Source organism: Bos javanicus, chromosome 13, assembly GCF_032452875.1.
Source record: "Bos javanicus breed banteng chromosome 13, ARS-OSU_banteng_1.0, whole genome shotgun sequence".
Taxonomy (NCBI): Eukaryota; Metazoa; Chordata; class Mammalia; order Artiodactyla; family Bovidae; genus Bos; species Bos javanicus.
In genome coordinates, this window is record NC_083880.1 from 18,782,844 (window position 1) to 18,803,751 (window position 20,908).

The 20,908-nt window shown below is 40.2% G+C and overlaps 1 protein-coding gene across 19 annotated transcripts in view; it reads left to right on the forward strand.

Annotated features, from left to right (window-relative positions):
* PARD3 (par-3 family cell polarity regulator) overlaps nt 1-20,908 on the forward strand; it is a 601,769-nt gene that overhangs the window by 243,681 nt on the left and 337,180 nt on the right. For all 19 annotated transcript variants that reach the window (XM_061435906.1, XM_061435890.1, XM_061435900.1 and 16 more), the window contains exon 4: nt 16,613-16,788. In XM_061435906.1, the coding sequence (XP_061291890.1) occupies nt 16,613-16,788 (176 nt within the window). The remainder of the gene's footprint in view (nt 1-16,612; nt 16,789-20,908) is intronic.

Sequence of the window (20,908 nt, forward strand, 5' to 3'; positions counted from 1 at the left end):
GTGTGTGGTTTACTGTTTGAGTTAAGACCTAAGCAGGTATGATGAGCATGTCTTTGTGAAGAAGATGCTCAGACGCATCCTGTATCCTGTGCTACCTCATCTTTCTGGGTGACTCTCTTCTTTTGTCCGTTGAATTAATGTACGGTCCCATTTGTCGAGAAAACTAAGGAGGCATATTAAAAATCTCTACTAATGTAGATAAATTTTGTAGAATCAACCAAGATTGATCACCGTCCCTACTTAATTCAGAGCAAAGGAAGGGAACCTAATTTTTCTATTTTTCCACACCTCGTTTGCTGTAATGAAAATGGCTTTCCGCTTTGAATCATTTTCAGTGAAATGATTTTCAATATTGTTGTCTTTGTGGCATTTTGACAATTAAAATGTATTTCTCAAGCTCACTGGAAATGCTGCAATGCTTTTTCTCCTTTTCATATTTTCCATTGGTCGTATCTGTGCTTGTTGCCTAGGAAACTACTCTTGGGTTGAATTCTGTTTGCTTGCTTGTCAGGCTGTCAGAGTTATGGATAAAGTTCGTGACTTTATAGTTGGAAAAGTGCTTCCTAAATATTAGAAATGTTTTATCTATATTAAAGTGCTTTATCACGTCAATTAAAAAGCAGCCAAGCAGTTGTTTGGTTTTCTTAAAATAATAAATAGAGGATTCCTCCCCACCTCCCATTACTATTGGAATTTTCTATGTTGTATACAGATTTGCAGTAGGATTTGAATTGTCACATAGGTTCATTCCAAATATATCAATTTAATAAAAAAAATTCTTCTGTAAATATTTGTTTCTTTTGGGAGTCATGGTCATGTATTATGATTCTCCAAATATGCAAATATAAACATGAAAATATTACATAAAAAAGTCCAATGAGATTTTAGAAAATGCACGTTATTTGCCCTATATCTAACAAGTTGAAAGATTGTTTTCTCTTTATAACATTTTCAAATTAAAAAGATGCAGGAGGACTGTTTCACATTTTATCCTTTCTTAGTGATTAGTACTTAATAAAATGGAGAGTATAAAATTACTGATTATTTAATTATATTTTTGTTTAGCTAAATTCAATATCTGACAGAATTGTTTACTATATAAAAACTTGAGATGACATGTTTTCCACACTGTGGCTAGTGGCTACCTACCTCGCAGCACAGATAGGGGTCTTCCCAGTCCAAGGCACCATTTGCAGTCTCTCAGCCCTGCCCAGAACCTACTGAATCAGCACCTGTATTTTTAAAAAGATCTCCCAGGCTAGATGTGCAGTGCTCTCTAGTCGAGAGTAGTGATTCCCCATCTTGGTTGCAAATAGAATTTCCTGGAGAGCTTGTAAAAGTAATGTCTGGACTTTGTCCTAGACCCTAGATCCAAGTTTCCGGATTTCTTTGTGGGGGCCCAGGAACCCACATTTTACAGGATACTCCCAGATCATTTTTAATGACTAGTGATTATTTGCACCCATGGGTGTAACTCAAAGAGTTACCAACAAGAGCACGGTGGGGATGGGAAGGCCTTAGTACTGATGTGCATTTCTGACCTTTTATTAAGGTCAGGTATAGCAAGGCTGCAGATGAGACAACTGGCCCTTGTTGAGTGCTTAGTATATTTCAGGCATTATTGTCCTAAACAGACTACATATTTGACTGAAAAGAGTCTTTTCAGCAAATATATAACCTACATCACAAGGTTATAGAGACATACTGTGTGAACATATAGATTGAACCTATTAATCCCGATCAGTGTTCCCTATATGGATATGAAGCATTTAGTTTTACACACACACACACACACACACACACACTCTCTCTCTCTCTCTCTCTCTCTCCATGATGTCACTCCACTTCAGTGTGTGCCACTGCCCATTTCTCCCCACAAATCCCCTAAGAATAAAATAAATTGTGATGAAGTTAAAAGTCTCATTTGTCTGCCAGTCTTAGCGGAAGGGAAATGTCTCATTCTGAAGTTCTTTCATGACCTTTCTTTTTACCCGTGGAAAGGATTGCAAAGATCCCAGCATCAGGGGAGCTGCTAGCTTAGTGGTGTTCTTGCATCCCTGAGCAAACGCATATGCGTTTACTGCTCTTCTTCCAGGTTGGCGGGGAAGTCAGAGCCCTGATCTTTCAGTTCTTGGTGTTGCAGGACTCCATGCTTCCTGGAAAAGGGTATGCTCTCCATGGCTTGACTATCATGGCTTGGATTTGTCTCCACCAGTTAGTGGTAGGTTAGCTTCACCAGTTTCCCTACTTATTAAGTGGGAGTAATAATGTAACCTGTATTTAGCCTTGTTCTGAGGAGATTATCAATTAATGCAGTAAGATTCATAGCACACACATGACCCCATAGTAAATGTTCACTGAGTGTTAGTGATTACAGACTTAATTGGCTCGTTACAAATGATCAGGATGTATTTACTTTTACATGATTCTTTCCTCAACAAAAAGGAGGACTGGATTAGATTAGCTCTGAAAGATCTCTGCACTTTGAAGGTAACACAGACAGACATGAGGCCATATGTTTCAGAAATATCCAGTCTTATTGCCGCCTTGCAGCAACCAGGGCCAAATGGCTTTATGAATAGCCAGGATGTATAAGGCTCGTGGCAAGGAATTAATTCGAAACTGGAACACTCAGGACAGGAAAGTGGATAATGAGCTGTTTGAATGCTTTCTTGGTGCTGCTGTCAGACTCCCCCAGATAAACTAGCATTTCTCGACCTTCCCCAGCCCCTGATTCCTTCCTCAGCTTCACTTTACAGCACTGATCACCTCGTGACATTATTTGTTCTTATTTGTTTATCCATGTCCTTCTCATCACTAGTAAGGGAAATGGACAAGGAATCTCCCTGGTGATTTGTATCACCAGAGTGTATAGTCCTCGAGGGATCACTTACTGGCAGCAACTAGAAGTGTGCCTAGCACACAGTAGGTGCTTACCAGATATTTGTATTGAATGAATGACTATCAGATATTTGTATTGAATGAATGACTTTTGATACCTTCTTGTATAGCTTTTAGTACCATGAAGATTCAAGTTCAAGATGAAGAATCTATATATGAGCATAATGATGTGTAGCGACTCTGGTGGAGGTTTACCACCTGAGCGCTAAGAAGGGCTTTGCTTCTTAGCTGGCCCTTCCAGCTAAGAAATTCCCTCATGGTCCAGTGGTTAAGACTTTGCCTTCCAATGTAGGGGGTATGGGTTTGATCCCTTGTTGGGCAGCTAAGATCCCATGTGCATTGTGGCCAAGAAACAAAAACATAAAACAGAAGCAAAATTATAACAAATTCAATAAAGATTTTAAAAATAATCCACATTAAAAAAAAAAAAACACTTAAGGAGTTCCTTGTCATTGTGAAGTAGCTGATGATGGTTAATGTGCTCGTGAAATAATTATAAAGTCTACTTACATAGAGGACCTTCCTTATATAACAGAAAGTTGTACTTTCCTTAAATAATAGAAAAGATTACATTCTTAAAGAATAGAAAGTTGGCTCATGAAGTAGGTGAAACGCTGGTCCCTGGTTAGGAGAAAAATATTACACTTTTGTAGAGTATTATGAAACAAAGGTTAAAATAATAAAGGAATGGGAGAATAATTCTAATCAAAAGTTAACTTGACAGTTACTGAGTTACTTGAATCCTTAATAAAATAATAGAAGACAAATGTCAAAGGAGAAAGGGCAGTGCGCATTTAGAGAGTATCTCCGAAACCATCAATAGGTAACATCAATTTTGAAAGACAAATAACTTGTCAGGTGAAGCTGATAATTTCAAAATTTAATTTACATGGTGGTTGAACTAAATTGGTACAGTGGAAGTCATATAAGGGATTTGATAGATATACATATAAAATTATATATGAAGAATTTAGATTTACTCGGGCTCAAATATTCTCAGAGGAGAGCAAACACTGAGTGAAGAACAATAGTACAAAGTTAATAATAAATAGTTAGTAGAATGTTGATGAGATTCTGGACGAGAGAGTTTATCACTAATATATCAGTTCATAATTCTTTGAGCTTCTCCTAGTAGAAACCACCCCACCCCACCCCCCACCTTTTTTTTTTTTTTGTCTTCTCTGGCCATCTAATATCTGTAATTGTTTTTTCTTTGCTAAAAAGCTTGCCCTTATAATACTTGAGACAGTCAATGTGAAAGGATGGAGATAGATGGGTAGTCACATTTATTCATACAACAACATTTTAGCAAACATTTGCTGGGCTGGGATCTAAGGGTGGAACCTCTGAGATTAACAAGGGAGAGGGGTAAGAGAGCACTGGTTCTAATCAGTGAAATTAACACAAGGCATGGATTCACTATGCTTTCAGAACCTAGGGACTTCTTAGAGAAGGAGGTGCCCTCCAGGCTCTTAGAGTGGTCAAGACAATGAACAAGAAGGGATGGAGGGGTCTTTGGCCTCTGGTCACTTCAGAGCACTCCAACTGGATCTCAGCATTGGGTGGAGAGGTGCCAGGGCTTAATCTGATGTCTTGTGACCCCACCGGATCAACCTCTCTGAGTTGTGACGTCTGACATGTACTTTAGTAAAGGTGTTGTGAGTGATATGCAGAGGATGCATTCATGCATTCAGAGGTCTGGGCTGGAGGCAAGGAACACATGAGCTGATGAGAGCCTATCAAAATGTTGTAGCACAGCTACAGAAAGTTTTAACATGTGGTATAGTGGTAAAGAATCTGCCTTGCCAATGCAGGAGATGTGAGAGACGAGGGTTGAATCCCTGGGTTGGGAAGATCCCCTGGAGAAGGAAATGGCAACCCACTCTGGTATTCTTGCCTGGAAAATCCCATCAACCCAGAAGCCTGGGTATAGCCAATGGGATTGCAAAGAGTTGGACCTGACTGAGCGACTGAGCACACACACAGCCCTGCGGAGTCTTCAAGTGCAATGGCGGGAGCAGCAGCCTGGATGTCACGGTTACACCAGAAATGCAGAATTTCATCTTCCATGACCCAAGGTCTGTGGAATCATCTTAACAAGATCCCTTGGTGTGTTGTATGCACATTAAGGTTGGAGAATTTCTGACTTAAATCACCCTGGTTGGCTCATCCAGGGCTCCCTCCCTGGTGTTCACTTTCTCCATCACTTCTTTAACGCTACATTTTAGCCGCACAGATGTCTCGCAATCCTTTTAATTGTGTAGAATTAAGCATCTGCCCTCTGTCCCTGCAGTTTTCTCTAGCTATGTGTTTTCTTCCTCTCTCACCATCCCACTGGCCAAACACCACCATCTGCATGATGGAACAAAACCCCAGACAAACCCAAACTTTCAGTTCTGATGACTTATTCACTTCTTTGCTGGTTCAGCAAATGCTTATTCAGGGTGACCCTCTGGGGAGTTGTGACAATAACAAGTGTAGTGTTATTTCCTAGGAGCTGTGTGCTTAGGGGAGGCAGACCCCCAAACTCAGGGTGACAGCATGGCAGATACTCTGGTGGGGTCAGGCCGTTAAAGGAGCACCTTGCTGCTGAAGATGTGGTTAGTGGCTTCGTAAGAGAGGAGACATCAAGAGTGAGAAAGGATAGCAAGGAAAGATTGAGCTGTCCCTTCTGTCTGAAGGCTTCGAGGATGCTCTTAGAAAGTGCCCCACCCCCACCCTCCCGGAGGCTCTCAGTATTTCTCCTTTAGCACTGTGTTACCCTGCACAGGGCTGGGTGATTCATCTGCCCTCTCCATGGCACCACAGCCTGCACAAGGGCAGAGCCATATCTGTGCCACACACTGAGCTCCCCGGGGACTGGTGGTCAAAAGCATCCATTGAGGAAGAGAGGGCGGTTTATGGTTCTGTATTGTGGGCTGGTGGGGAGAAGGCTTTAACCCACACTAGGGTGGGTTAAAGGAAAAGTGAGGATAAAGCAGCCTTCTTTCTCAAAAGTTGCTTATCAAGGAAAGAACACAAGAGAGCAGCATCTGGAGAGGAACTTGAAGGAAGTGGGGTCGGTTCTTAAGATTTCTGAGTTGATTATTCAATTGACAAATATTAGTGGAAGAAGGTACAGTTGGACCTCACTCTTTATGGAGGTTCCCGCAAGTATTGAATCCCAACACATGTATCTCCAGCTGATAGTGAGCAAGGACCCTGCCTCTTTTTCAGCGCTTATACTGTAAACAGGGTCCCTTTCATGGTCTATTGGGTGTCATGTTTTTCACATTTTTGTGCTTTTGGTTGGTGATCTTGCTGTTCAAAATGACCCCCTGAATGTAAAATGCAGTTTTGTGCTCCTAAACCCAGCAAGTCAGATGTACCTCATGGAGAAAATACATGTTATTTCAGCTTCAGCCAGGCATGAGGTTCAGTCCTGTTGGCTGTGAGTTTAACATTCACGAATCAACCAAATCAATGTGATGAAGAGTCTTTAAACAGAAACTCGCGGAAAACATGGCCATGCAGAGGCTCCGACCTCACCTGTGGCTCCTCCTGGACCAAGGCCTCGGTGTTCTGAGTTCAGGGAGGGTGGGCAGCGGCCTCACAGCGTGGCTGCCACGAGTGGCAGGAATCGGGGACTTTCTCTTCTAGGGGCCGCTCCGGGTCCTGGGATCAGGCAGCGAGGACAGACAGAGCTGGACTTGACCCTCAAGCTCTCCCACCAGCTGGGCAACTGTCCCTGGAAATAGAGGGCGTGTGCAGGGCCCAGCACTCATCTGTGGGGGGAAGCATTACCACTCACAGTAACACAAGATCCTCCTGGCCGCAGCATACACCTTTTCCTGTCCTTTCCCGTATTGTGTTCATTTTCTCAGGAGAGTAGCTCAGGAGTAGCTCCTGCCTGCTCCTGGCTCCCCATGCATGCTCTCAACTCCTCTCTCTCGGGTACTTTATTCCCCCCACTTCCCCCACACTGCTTTTCCTCAATCCTGCTGTATATTTGTCCTTCCTTTAAATTTCCCTTTAGTTGCCTCTTTCTGAATCTGCTGCTGGATCAGACGGGTTTGAGGAGTTGGTGCTCTTTGAGGAGCAGCGGTGGGGGGCCACTGGGCAGTGAGGACCGGGGTGGGTGGACGCCAAAAGCCGCCCAGGAGGGGAGACATGGAGGCATCTGAGCTGGGAGCACATTTCAGGGAGCCATCGGTGTGGACAGTCAGCAAGGCACTTGGCTGTGTGCAGAGGTGAGGAGACTGTTCTAGAAGATGAGGTAAGAAAAATGTCTTCAATCCTGGTGGCTACAGGCCTAGACCTCAAGACAGCTTACCTGTGGCTTTCTGTTTTTTTGGAGGGGGCTTTTATTTAATATTTAAAATTGAGAGAACTGAGAATCACATGCAGCTGTAAGAAATAATATCTACAGGTCCTTTGTCTATTTCCCTCACTGGTAAGATTTTGAAACACTGAAGTTTTAGATCCTAACAACATTGAGACAACCCATTGATCTTATTCACTTCTCTCCGTTTACTTGTACTCATATGAATATTTGGGAGGTTCCTGATGAGGGTGGATGTATTATTTGTTTTCCAGAATTGGAATCCTAATGATTCCAATTTCATATGCGTCAGAGAAATTCTTAGGTTTTTCTTTGTAAATATTCACATGACATTAGAACACTGAATATTTATTTCCCTCTTGAGTCTCTCTCCCTTCCTCATATGTATCTAAGATTCAGTGGGACCTTTGAACTCATCCTCTTATCTATAGAAATGGGTTTTAAACTCAGTCTTCCCAAGAAATCTCCTGTTATTTCTAGTGAAGGGTAAGCATACTGTGGTGGCTTTGACACATCTTAATTCCTCCTGGATAGCAGTGTAGTCATATCCAAATGACATGGGATGGGGAGTCCATTGACAAGCACTCCAGGGACAGCTAGGCTCAGAGGGACAGTGTAACCTTCGACCCAGCCCTACATCTCTTTCTGGACTCAGTGCACTCATCTGTAAATGTGATCTTTCAATTTATCTCTCAGACACCTCCCAACTATAGTATTCTTTATAGCTTGTAAATTCTGTGTGTGTGTGTGTGTGTTTATATATATGATAACAGGGTAATAAAATTCATTTTATGTCCTTCTCTCTGAGTCATCTGCTGTTTTTTCAAGCTTATTTCCTATCTTGCCTTTCCTCACATTTCTTCCAAGGATTTTATCTCAGTAAGTGAAATACAGATAAATACCTTTATAAAAAGGGGGACTCTTATATTGGAAAGTGGCAATTCTGAGGTCATGTTTTTCTCCACATGGCTTGTGTTAATAACTTCTCTCCTCACTGTGATATGTGTCTTTAAGAAATGTATAATTGCCAAAGATGGCAGAGATGGTCTTCATTTTGCATGAAGCATAATTTTGCTGCTTGCATCATAAGTTCTAATGTGTGTGTCAACTGCGTATTATTTTTAGATTTGATTAAATACCTTGATGGCTGGTGTCTGTCTTCTTGGAAAAGGTTTCTTCGTTGCCTTGAGTGGTTAAATGATTTAAAAATCACTGGAAGAATAAAAGAAGAGAAACACTGGAAAAACTGATTAGGAGTAGGGGGTATGATGTATAACTGTTAAAAATGTATATATCTGACCTTTAAGTATTTGCTCTAATTCATTATTAGATGTTCCATTTTTTCACTTATTTGAAAGGCCCCTTGTCTAGAGAGGCAAATCAATATTTACAGTGCATTGGTGCCACAGAGAATTTGAAGGTTTATCCCCTCTTCAAAGGAAGGCACACATCAAACAGCCTCCACCTCCACCCGGGACCTGGTGACATCGTCCCCGTCTCTGGGTGCTTCATCCAGGAGCTTAATTATTGAAGATCCTCATCTTTGAATTTTCCTGTTAATATTTCAGAGGCCATACTTTGAAAATCTATATATTAAATAAATCAGAAGATTACCAGGAGAGAAAGTTTTATTATTGTGTTTTGAAAAGTATTGATTTTCCTAAAATGGACGGTAAGGAATCATAATAATAATGAGCAAATTACCTTAAATGAGAAGCTCCCATTATTTCTAATTGCTTGCAAGAATGCAAATTGCATTGGATTATTAGTAATGCTGAAAAATTGTGAGCCCTAGAAACATGAAGCAAATTATAGGCAAAAAGGCTGTTTTTGTATTTTATTTCTCTGAGGCCAAGACAAAATTGAGTTCTTTTATGCAGCATTTTGCTTTTTCAGGACACTGAGAGGTGGGGAGCTTGTCAAATGAATCAGGCAGTTGTGTTTCATGCTTCATTTTGTTGATAAGGCCAGACATCTGGAGTAGTCTCTTTCCTTAGAATCATGTTCAGGTCATCCAGAGACCTCAAGGCAGTTGTGGCTACTTCTGCATTGTAACCCACAACTCTTGTGCATTTTTCATTCTTCTCTGAGGCAACTGGTAATGATACTACTTTGAGATGCTTTTATATTTTTTTCTAGCGCCTCTTCATAAATGGTTTTAAGTTCTGTTTACGATGAGGTTTGGTGGATGATTATCAGTGTAGGAGTATATGATCCTATATGGAATCATATAATTTTTAGTTTTAATGGTAAATCTCTGATTTTATAGATGGGGACACTGAGGTCCAGTGAGGTGGACTGACATGTTGGGATTACACATCTAGGCAGGTGGTGGTTCTTCTTTTTTTTTTTTTTTGGTAGACTAAACAATTTTATTTGTGCCTTATGGTTCTAAAATCTGCTTACTTGATAAACTGTTGTTGGTCAGTCAATAAGTTGGGTCTGACTCTTGCGGCCTCGTGGACTGCATCAAGCCAGGCTTCCCTGTCCTTCACCTAGTAGTCCCTAGACTACTAGGGGGGGAAGGTACAAACCAACATGCACAGTATGAGCCCGTTTTTGTGAAATAAAGCAGAAACACACTAGGAATACAAAAACTAAAGGCAAAGGCTGAAGTGAATGTTAACCAAAATCATAAAAATTACAGCTTTTTATAATTCTTCATCCAAGTACGTGGTCAGGTCAGTTCAGTTCAGTTCAGTTGCTCAGTTGTGTCTGACTCTTTGCGACCCTGTGGACTATAGCATGCCAGGCTCCCCTGTCCATCACCAACTCCTGGAGCTTATTCAAACTCATGTCCATGGAGTCAGTGATGCCATCCAACCATCTCATTCTCTGTCATCCCTTCTCCTCCTGCCTTCAATCTCCCAGCATTAGGGTCTTTTCCAATGAGTCAGTTCTTTGCATCAGGTGGCCAAAGTATTGGAGTTTCAGCTTCAGCATCAGTCCTTTCAATGAATATTCAGGACTGATTTCCTTTAGGATGGACTGGTTGGATCTTCTTGCAGTCCTAGGAACTCTCAAGAGTCTTCTCCACATCACAGTTCAAAAGCATCAATTCTTCGGCACTCAGCTTTCTTTATATAGTCCAACTCTCACATCCATACATGACTACTGGAAAAACCATAGCTTTGACTAGACAGACCTTTGTTGGCAAAGTAATGTCTCTGCTTTTTAATAAGCTGTCTAGGTTGGTCATAACTTTTCTTCCAAAGAGCAAGTGTCTTTTAATTTCATGGCTGCAGTCACAATCCGCAGTGATTTTGGAACCCCCCAAAATAAAGTCTGCCACTATTTCCATTGCTTCCCCATCTATTTGCTATGAAGTGATGGGACTGGATGCCGTGATCTTCGTTTTCTGAATGTTGAGCTTTAAGCCAACTTTTTCACTCTCCTCTTTCACTTTCATCAAGAGGCTCTTCAGTTCTTCTTCACTTTCTGCCATAAGGGTGATATCATCTGCGTATCTGAGGTTATTGATATTTCTCCTGGCAATCTTGATTCTGGCTTGTGCTTCCTCTAGCCCAGCATTTCTTATGATGTACTCTGCATATAAGTTAAATAAGCAGGGTGACAATATACAGTCTTTACATACTCCTTTCCTGAATTGGAACCAGTCTGTTGTTCTATGTCCAGTTCTAACTGTTGCTTCCTTACTTGCATACATATATCTCAGGTGGTCTGGTATTCCCATCTCTTGAAGAATTTTCCACAGTTTGTTTTGATACACACAGTAAAAGGCTTTGGCATAGTCAATAAAGTAGAAGTTGATGTTTTTCTGGAACGCTCTTGCTTTTTCAGTGATCCAACGGATGTTGGCAATTTGATCTCTGGTTCCTTTGCCTTTTCTAAATCCAGTTTGAACATATGAAAGTTCATGTTCAAGTACATGGTCAGTACTATAATACTCCAAGTCATGGCTTCTCATAATCTGTATTCAATTTTTTATCTTTCTAATGGTATCATTTAATGAACATCTATTAATTTTAATGGAGATTTGGGTCCTTTGCATCACTAAGAACATCTCAGGGAGACTGTTAGGCAAAACTCTATTCATAGTGATCCAGAAACGTATTTTGTGTTGTTCACTGAGTTGGTACTGAACCAAAGGTGTCCAGACACTAATGGGTAAGATAGTCCCTTTGGCACAAAATAAGATGGTAGCCCCAAATGTATTCCTCACTCAGCACAGCTGCAGTTTAAGGAAAAAAGCCATTTTATCTGGTATTCTTGATGAGGCAGCAAAATGATAACTTTTAAAAAATCCTGACCGTTGAACATCAATTTAACATTTTGCGTAACAATGTGGGAGGCAGGCATCAAGTGCCTGTACATATTGAAAGTAGTGAAAGTGTCGCTCTCCCAGTCATGCCCAGCTTTTTGTTACCCCATGGACTATAGCCCTCCAGACACAGCTCATCTATCCAAATGATTTCCCAGGCAAGAATACTGGAATGGGTTGCCCTTTCCTTCTCCAAGGGATCTTCCTGGCCCAGCGATCCAACCCTGGTCTCGTGCGTTGCAGGTGAACTCTCTCATCTGAGCCACCAGGGAAACCACATATTGAGAAAACTTGCATGTGATGATTTGAGTTGTAAGCTAAGATAACCATTTTTAATGGAGCAGCGCTTTTATTTGAAAGAAGAATGGAAAAGCTGTGTCTATTCAGACTTTGGTTATCTGGCAGGGTTTCTAGAAAATGGATGAACTGAGCCTTGTCATTACATGGAAAACAACTTATAGTGTTCATTGCCAAAGATAACATTCAAGCTTTAAATTCTAGTAGAATTAGATTTGGGGAAACTTATATCCCATTGTGAGCATGATAATGTCCCAATACTTAATGATTTTTCTGATGGAATTGGTAGTGATATTCACATATGTGATTTTCTGCTATAAAGAAATATATCAACATTTGGAGGGTTGGTTTAACCTAATTACTAATATATTCCAAGTAATTGTTGCAAAATTTTTCATGGGTAGAAGATCCATTCGAAGAGTAAGATGTAACAAGAGAACAAGAAGTTTGCATTCTATATTGCAGCTAACCTTCGAGTCAAGTTTTGGTGTGGTATCAAAGATATATTATCTGAGGAGATTAATTTTTATTTTATTTATTTGCCTGCACTGAGTCTTAGTTCTCTAGGCCAGAATACTGGAGCAGGTAGCCTTTCCCTTCTCTGGGGGATCTTCCCGACTGAGTGATTGAACCCAGGTCTCCCACATTGCAGGCAGAGTCTTTACCAGCTGAGCCACTTAGTTATGGCACATGGGCTTTTAGTTGCTGTGTGTGGTATCTAGTTCCCTGACCAGGGATCAAACCTGGGCCCCTTGCATTGGGAGTGTGGCATCTTAGCCACTGGACCACCAGGGAAGTCCATCTGAGAAGATTATTAAAATCCTACTTCCTGTCGCAGCTAAGTGTTTGTGGAGTTCTTTTTTTCTTTGTATGCTCGGTCATATTGCAGCAGGTTAATGAAGAAGCAGAAATGAGAATCCAGATGTCTGCTGCTAAGCAACACGTGAGACAGTGCCCCTCTCCAGCTTCATATGCTTTGTTTTGTAAAATCATTTTCATAAAATTCTGTTGTTTATGTTAACATGTAATAGGTTTATTATTGTTAACTTAAAAATGAATGAATAAATATTAAAAACCTTTTTTTCTCATTTTCATTTCTAGCATGGTATATGCCTAGCTATAACCCACATAAACGAAAGTTTTTTGGGTTCTCTAGTAACTTTTAGAGTGAGAAAGGGTCCTGAGGTCAAAGTTGAGAAATACCAGTATAGGTGTCTATCCCCTGGGGCATGCTTCGTCATCTTAGGCATCATACTTCCTTTATTGGACTAGTAGAGATTTTTTATTTTTTTCCTTCATTTTTTTTTTCCTTCTCCTTTTAACATTTTTGAAATTGGGATTGCTCTTGTTTCAGTTTATATGTATAGCTAATGTAATAGTTCTTCAACTCTCCCAAATCTAATGATGCTATTAAAATCCATGTTTGATTTCTCAGTGTATGTAATTTTACTTTGGAAACACTGCAAAATTCTTCCCCTTTACAAAATTGAGACTGACATTTATATCTGCAACTAGCTAGAAGTGGAGTTTATTTTTCAATGAATGGTCGAATAATAGAATTAATTTCATGATTTGGGTGGTGATGAAGTGCTGACCAAGGAGCCTGAAGTTCTGGCCAGAAAACTCTCCCCATGCTCTTCCTGTCACCTCTCAGGCTCCACTTACTGGTCTGTGGAGTGAGTCACATGTTTCTCCACTGGTCCTGCATGCGTGCTAAGTCACTTCAGTTGTGTCCAACTCTGCAACCCTCTGGACTGAAGCCCACCAGGATCCTCTGTCGATGGGATTCTCCAGGCAAGAATACTGACTGGAGTGGGTTGCCATTCCCTCCTCCAGGGGATCTTCCTGTCCCAGGGATCGAACCTGCATCTCCTGCAGCTCCTGCATTGCAGGTGGATTCTTTACCACTAAGCCACCAGGGAAGCCCCCTTCTCCACTAGGATTAATGCTTAATATAAAGATTCAGATCCTTTCAAGTCATTGACTTCTTAATGTTATTTAATATGTGCATGCATGAGTGTAAACTGGATGAAAATGACATAATTTTCACACAGCCATAAAATGAAGAAATTATAAACCAATAAAAATGTAAATTGTCACTATCAGTGTGAGACACTGTCTAAATCGCAGCCAGCGTGAGCTGGACATGTGATGTGTTCTGGTGTCCTCACATTTGCTGCCCATGTGCTCTTTGCTGACTCTGTTCTCACAGTTCATCAACTGCAAGAAAACCTGACTTCGAGATCATCATGCTGTCACTTGGCATTCCTTTGCTGAGAACATATTGTTTACTTTTCAAAATGAGTTTGAACTCCTGCGGCATCCTTCACCCTGTGGTTTGTGTCTGTGCCCTGGCATCTCGCCAGAAGGGCCAACTGAAAGGTCTGCAGTCCCGCTGTAACCCCACCTCTCCTTGAATCCACTTTCTTCCCCTGCATCTCGAATGTTGAGGGTTACAGATGCAAAGAGGTGCAAAGTGCTAATTATTTGTGTCTGTTTCAGACTAACAGATTAACACAGTGATCATGACTTTTCAGAAGACGATGATCCCAATTATTTATCTAATCTGAATCGGGTCTGCAGTGTATTTCTCTTGGGCAGAATTTCAGAAACAAGTTGAGTAAGCTGTTTTATTGTGTCCAATCGAATTCATTGAAATTTATTGTCCCTGAATTTATTTGGGGTTGAAACGTACTTTCAGGTACTTTAAAATTTTATCATTGTCTGCTTTTAGTCATGACTGCTTTTAGTCATTACTTCTGGACCATTTTTAAGGCCTTTTGTGAACTAATAGTGCTTCTTTTAGACTTAACACACACACACACACACACACACGTATACACAGTTCCTTAACAACCAAGCGATCAGCAACCCTATAACTGGAGGCAACAGAACCCATATCTAAGGAGCAGTATTGTAATTTCCCAGAAGTATTTTATTCTCCCTCCTCCCCATTTTGTTGCTTTTCTGCTTACATTTTTGATTTTTGAATCTGAGAACAATATTGTTAATTGGGAGAGGACTTTTTTTATGGTAAGAGCATAGTACTATTAACACACTTCGATCCTTAGAGGTATATTTTTGTGAACTTGTTTTTGAGAGTGACTGTAGAGTTCTTTGTTTTGTTTTGTTTCTTTTCTTTTTTTTGGGTATAAATTGTAAGCAATAAGGACTGTCACACTTTTTTTACATACACTTAAAAATTGGAAATTATTCTTTCCTGTAATTTTCCTGTATGTGTTTCTCTTAGCAAATTAAGATAAACACCAATAGTATTAAATTAAATGTTCAACATATTTTTTTCTCTGGTTATGTTACTCAGACTCTTTTTTGGTTATCAAATCCTCATGATGTGGAAGCAAATGTTAAATGTAACATTTTAGTATGATTTATATGCTTCTCTGATCATTCATATGTTTTCTCTGATCGTTTCTAATTTGCTTTAACATATTTAAGACTATTGAATTGACAATGGTTTAAATGTAACCGTTAACATATATAAATCATCTTTCCTTAGTTTCACATCCTCAAGGATCTCTATATCCATACATTGACCAGATGCATCAGTATTCCAAAATTGTTTCTCATAGAATAAATGATGAGTTTATTCCTTCTCCACTAAAGCTGTTTTATTCGAGGCTTTTAATAAATATTTACCCTGCATCCTAGGTTTTGTAAACAAATTGCTCTAAGCATTAATTTAATCTAAAATTTTGCCATATGTTTATTATGCTCTCCGCTCAGTTGATGTGTGGGGCTTTTGGTTCTCATTCTCAGAGTTACAGATGCCTGTGCCTGTGTTCTTCTACCTGGTTTTGTAGTGTTTCTTTTCCGTTGTCACAGTGATCACATCTGCTAGCATGTACCCAGTACTAACCTGAGTTTGTTACTGATTTTTGTTAGAGTAATTGCAAACAGAGTACAGCTGATAAAACACCACCTTTTATGTAATCGTGTACATATGTGGCAGGTACTACCTGAGTTTACTGCCAGGTGGCGCAGGGGTCAAGAACCCGCCTGCCAGTGCAGGAGATGCAAGAGACAAGAGTTCGCTCCTTGGGTTGGGGAGATCCCCTAGAGAAGGCATGGCAACCCACTTCAGTATTCTTGCCTGGAAAATTCCATGCACAGAGGAGCCTGGTGGGCTATAGTCCATGGGATTGCAAAGAGTCTTGGACGTGACTGATTGAGCATGCACACTTGCGTATTGGTGTTCTACTTTTAAGATTTCATTATCTGAAGGATAAGAAATATGTTTGTGCTTTGTACTTTTTGATAATACTTTGTTGAGCAAAAGAAATATTTTATTCAACAGATTTCTTTACTAGAAAAGCCAAACCAATGTCGGGATGATAATAGCAGCAATGGTTATTTTTGTCACTCTCTGTTGAGTGCATACCATGTATCAGGAACTGTTTTAAGCAGTCTATTTCATTTAGTCCTTGCAGTACCCTTAGGTGAGAAGTGATGTTTTATTGCTATTTGTGTAGGAAGGGACCAGGGAGAGGACAGTGAAGCCACTTGCCTAGAGCCACACAGGTAACAGGTGTGAAATGCAGATACACCTGGCCCGTCTTACTCCAGAGCAGGTCATCCTATAGATAAGTATTCTTTCATCCTGTAGACATCCTGTTTCTTTCACAGTGAAGTCTTTTAAAGAAACGACTGGAACTTCTACTTAGGATGCTACCCACTGTCACCTTAAAGTGTTACTCTACTCTAATCTTTGGGATTTAATTACCTTTATTCTCACACACAGTTTTCAGGTGTTAGGTTATCTTTTAAAAACACAATGCTCTTTTGTGTTACAGATATGCCTCTTCACGTCCGACGAAGCAGTGACCCAGCGTTAATTGGCCTTTCCACGTCTGTCAGTGATAATAACTTCTCCGAAGAGCCTTCAAGGAAAAACCCCACACGCTGGTCGACAACCGCTGGCTTCCTCAAGCAGAACACTTCGGGCAGTCCTGCAGCCTGTGACAGGAAGGTGAGCGCCTCCCATTCGTGTCTCTTTCACACCAGTGAGGGCTGGCACCCAAGGGCCACAACTCTGTGTCCACAGCATCCCCACTGTGTCCTCCGTGACCTTCACACCAAAGTTCCAAGCACTTCCTGTATTGTATTGCCCTCAAATTTTCTGATAAAAATCTGTTTTATTTTTCCATTTTTTTGAATTGATAACATGTTCATATGATTAAACATGAAAACGTACAACGTGAAATATATACTTAAAGTCCCTCTCCAAACTTGTCTCCTGGTTACCCTTGTCTCTGTCCTCTTCAGCAACCCTCTTGGGAGCTTTTTCCGTGTCCTTAAAGCAGTACTTTGTCAATGTGTAAGCGTATATTGGCCCCTGAGGTATACTAAAGAAATCACAGCATATGGACTGTTGAGGATGAAAGTGGACGTTATCCGTGGTCATTTGCTCTCACTATTCAATTGATAATTTTATCTTCATACGAAATGAAAGCTCACTGTCTAGTCTTAATAATATTCTCTTCTTTGACCTGATTTAATTTTGTCCATGACCTAATTTATTTAGTCTAAATAAACAAACGTTATTTTAGTCTATTTAGCCTACTTTTTTCTACTTTGTATTAATGGTCTTTGTCATATATTCCTTATCATCCTGTTCTGTTAGGCCTCTAACCTTTTACCCAATGAGCTTTAAGCTATGCTTGTCATTTTCACTGCTGAATTTATAAAATAGATTCTCAGTGAACATCCATTGAATAAATTAATGATCATTTTTCAGTGCAGACTGTAACTGAGCACTGTATGTATTAAGAAGTAAGGAAACATATTCAGTTCAGTTCAGGCACGCAGTCATGTCTGACTCTTCGCGACCCCATGAATCGCAACACGCCAGGCCTCCCTGTCCATCACCAACTCCTGGAGTTCACTCAAACTCACGTCCATTGAGTCCATGATGCCTTCCAGCCATCTCATCCTCCGTTGTCCCCTTCTCCTCCTGCCCCCAATCCCTCTCAGCATCAGGGTCTTTTCCAATGAGTCAACTCTTCGCATGAGGTGGCCAAAGTACTGGAGTTTCAGCTTTAGCATCATTCCTTCCAAAGAACACCCAGGGCTGATCTCCTTTAGAATGGACTGGTTGGATCTCCTTGCAGTCCAAGGGACTCTCAAGAGTCTTCTCCAACACCACAGTTCAAAAGCATCAATTCTTCGGTGCTCAGCTTTCTTCACAGTCCAACTCTCTCATCCATACATGACCACTGGAAAAACCATAGCCTTGACTAGATGGACCTTTGTTGGCAAAGTAATGTCTCTGCTTTTCAATATGCTATCTAAATTGGTCATAACTTTCCTTCCAAGGAGTAAGCATCTTTTACTTTCATGGCTGCAGTCACCGTCTGCAGTGATTTTAGAGCCCAGAAAAATCAAGTCTGACACTGTTTCCCCATCTATTTGCCATGAAGTGATGGGACCAGATGCTATGATCTTCGTTTTCTGAATGTTGAGCTTTAAGTCAGCTTTTCTACTCTCCACTTTCACTTTCATCAAGAGGCTTTTTAGTTCATCTTCACTTTCTGCCATAAGGGTGGTGGCATCTGCATATCTGAGGTTATTGATATTTCTCCTGGCAATCTTGATTCCAGCTTGTGTTTCTTCCAGCCCAGCGTTTCTTCCAGCCCATCGTTTCTCATGATGTACTCTGCATATAAGTTAAATAAGCAGGGTGACAATATACAGCCTTGACGTAATCCTTTTCCTATTTGGAACCTGTCTGTTGTTCCATGTCCAGTTCTAACTGTTGCTTCCTGACCTGCATATAGGTTTCTCAAGAGGCAGGTCAGGTGGTCTGGTATTCCCATGTCTTTCAGAATTTTCCACAGTTTATTGTGATCCACACAGTCAAAGGCTTTGGCATAGTCAATAAAGCATAAGTAGATGTTTTTCTGGAACTCTTGATATTAATCACATATTAATAGTAAAATAAATGTAGTTTGATATTTGCTTGGTTTAGCCTTTGCATCTATGTTAAAATACCTTTTTAATATCTTTTAACACAGTTTCACATTTCAACAAACTCTTTTTTGTACTAGTTTGTGTAAAGAAAAAAGAAGGAATATAAAAGTTTAAACTGAGAAGATTCTTTTAAGAAAAAGCAATGTACTGTAGTCTCTGCTTATTTTGGATGAGAGGTTTAACTGTGAGGCTCATTCTTCTGACCTATTTTATTAGATATGTGATGAGTATCTTATTGAGATTAGCCTGAAAATTTAGAATTTTTATCACACAACAAACTATTCAAAGAATCTGGTTTCTGAATAGGCCTCACAACCATTCATTTATGTTTGGAATAGACCTGATTTACTTGGATATTCACAAATATATGGCTTCCCTGGTGACTCAGACGGTAAAGCATCTGCCTGCAATGTGGGAGACCTTGATTTGATCCCTGGGTTGGGCAGATCCTCTGGAGAAGGAGATGGCAACCCACTCCAGTATTCCTGCCTGGAGAATCCCATGGATGGAGGAGCCTGGTAGGCTACAGTCCAAGGGGTTGCAAAGAATCGGACACAACTGAGCCACTTCATTTCACAAATATATAACAAGTCAAGTTGGTAGTTTAAAAAATTTTATCCTTTTAAAAAGGTTTTTGCTTAGTTGTAGGATAGTGGGTCAGAACTCATTGAAGAAATGAAGGTTTTCTTTTTAACTCATTCAACATCTTGTCTGTATGAGTCAGCTTCACTTGTAGTGAAGAGAACCACAGGAGCTATTTTAAACATAAAAGGACTTAATATTGAGAATTTGTGTTTCAGAAATTTCATTGGAAGGGCTGGCAGAGCAGGCCATAGTCTGGGCCCCCAGGGCTTTCTGGACGGTGTCTGGCTGGTCTCAGGAGTGGGCACAAGACCTCATGTCCCTGTGCCTCGTCTGCTCAGCAGACGTCAGCACCGTCTTCTCATGTGCTCCCCTTGCCCCCTGCCACCTGTGTACCTGACCCGAACCCAGGAATACCCCAGAGAACACTGCCATCTCCACTGCTTGCCACTAATAATAGCCCAAGAAAAACCTCTGTTTCACAGTTATCATTAACATCACAGGCTCTTGAATCCAAATGAGTAGAATGAAGTTTACTCCAGATACTTGTCTACAGGGGGATTTTTTTCCTGGGAAATGAACTTTAGTGTTCCAGCCTCCAGAGCCCACAGAGGCTACCCGGAGCAGATGGGGATCCTTCTGGCCAGTTCTTTTTAAAATAACATGTATCTGTCATTGTAAAAATGTGGGCAACTAGTAGCATGGAACAAAACTATAATAGCCTATTTCGAAACTCATTTTAATACAGATGTTAATGATCACACACACAAAGTTGAAGTCATTCTCTGTCTACATAGTTGCATCCTGATGATTTCTACATTTCTTTCCATTTCCTGGGGATTTCCCCTGGTGTGAATTTTGTTAGAAAATATTTTTGATGAATGCAAGATATTCCAATGTAGAGTATACTTCATCATTCTCTAATTGTTGGACATTTATACTATTTTTTCACATTATAAACATCATTGCTATGAGATAAACTTGAATATAATTTTATTGGTTTTAAAAACGGTTACTTTACCCAACAAACTTTTTTCCTATGGGGAGTGGTATTTAATGTAGCCAGATAGCCACACTATTCCTTAGCAATGTCCTTGATTCATACACATATCTCTAGATGACATCGTATTCACGTATGGCACATGTAAAAGGTAGTGTGCAGGGAGTTTGTCTTTTGAATTATCTTTGGCTTTACTTTTCAATACCTATTTACTAAGTTTCCTGGTCTAGATTTTAAGCTGTTTGTAAGTTAATCTGAGGAGTGTTTTTTGTTTTTTTAGCATGTATATGTCTAATAAATGCTGTCTTATTTTCTGTAAATGACTTGCGATGTTTACAGTATTAAGGAAGAATGCTTGAAGGAAAGCATACTTGCTTATTGGTATTAAATTTTATTTGTGTTGCATCCACGAGCACTCACTCATGCTGGGCAATTTCAAGATGTTATAAATTCTTATCAGTGTGTAGAGATTTAGGTTTTCTGTATAAAAACATGGAAATAAATTAGTTAATGGTTCATGGTTCTGTTCTTGTATAAC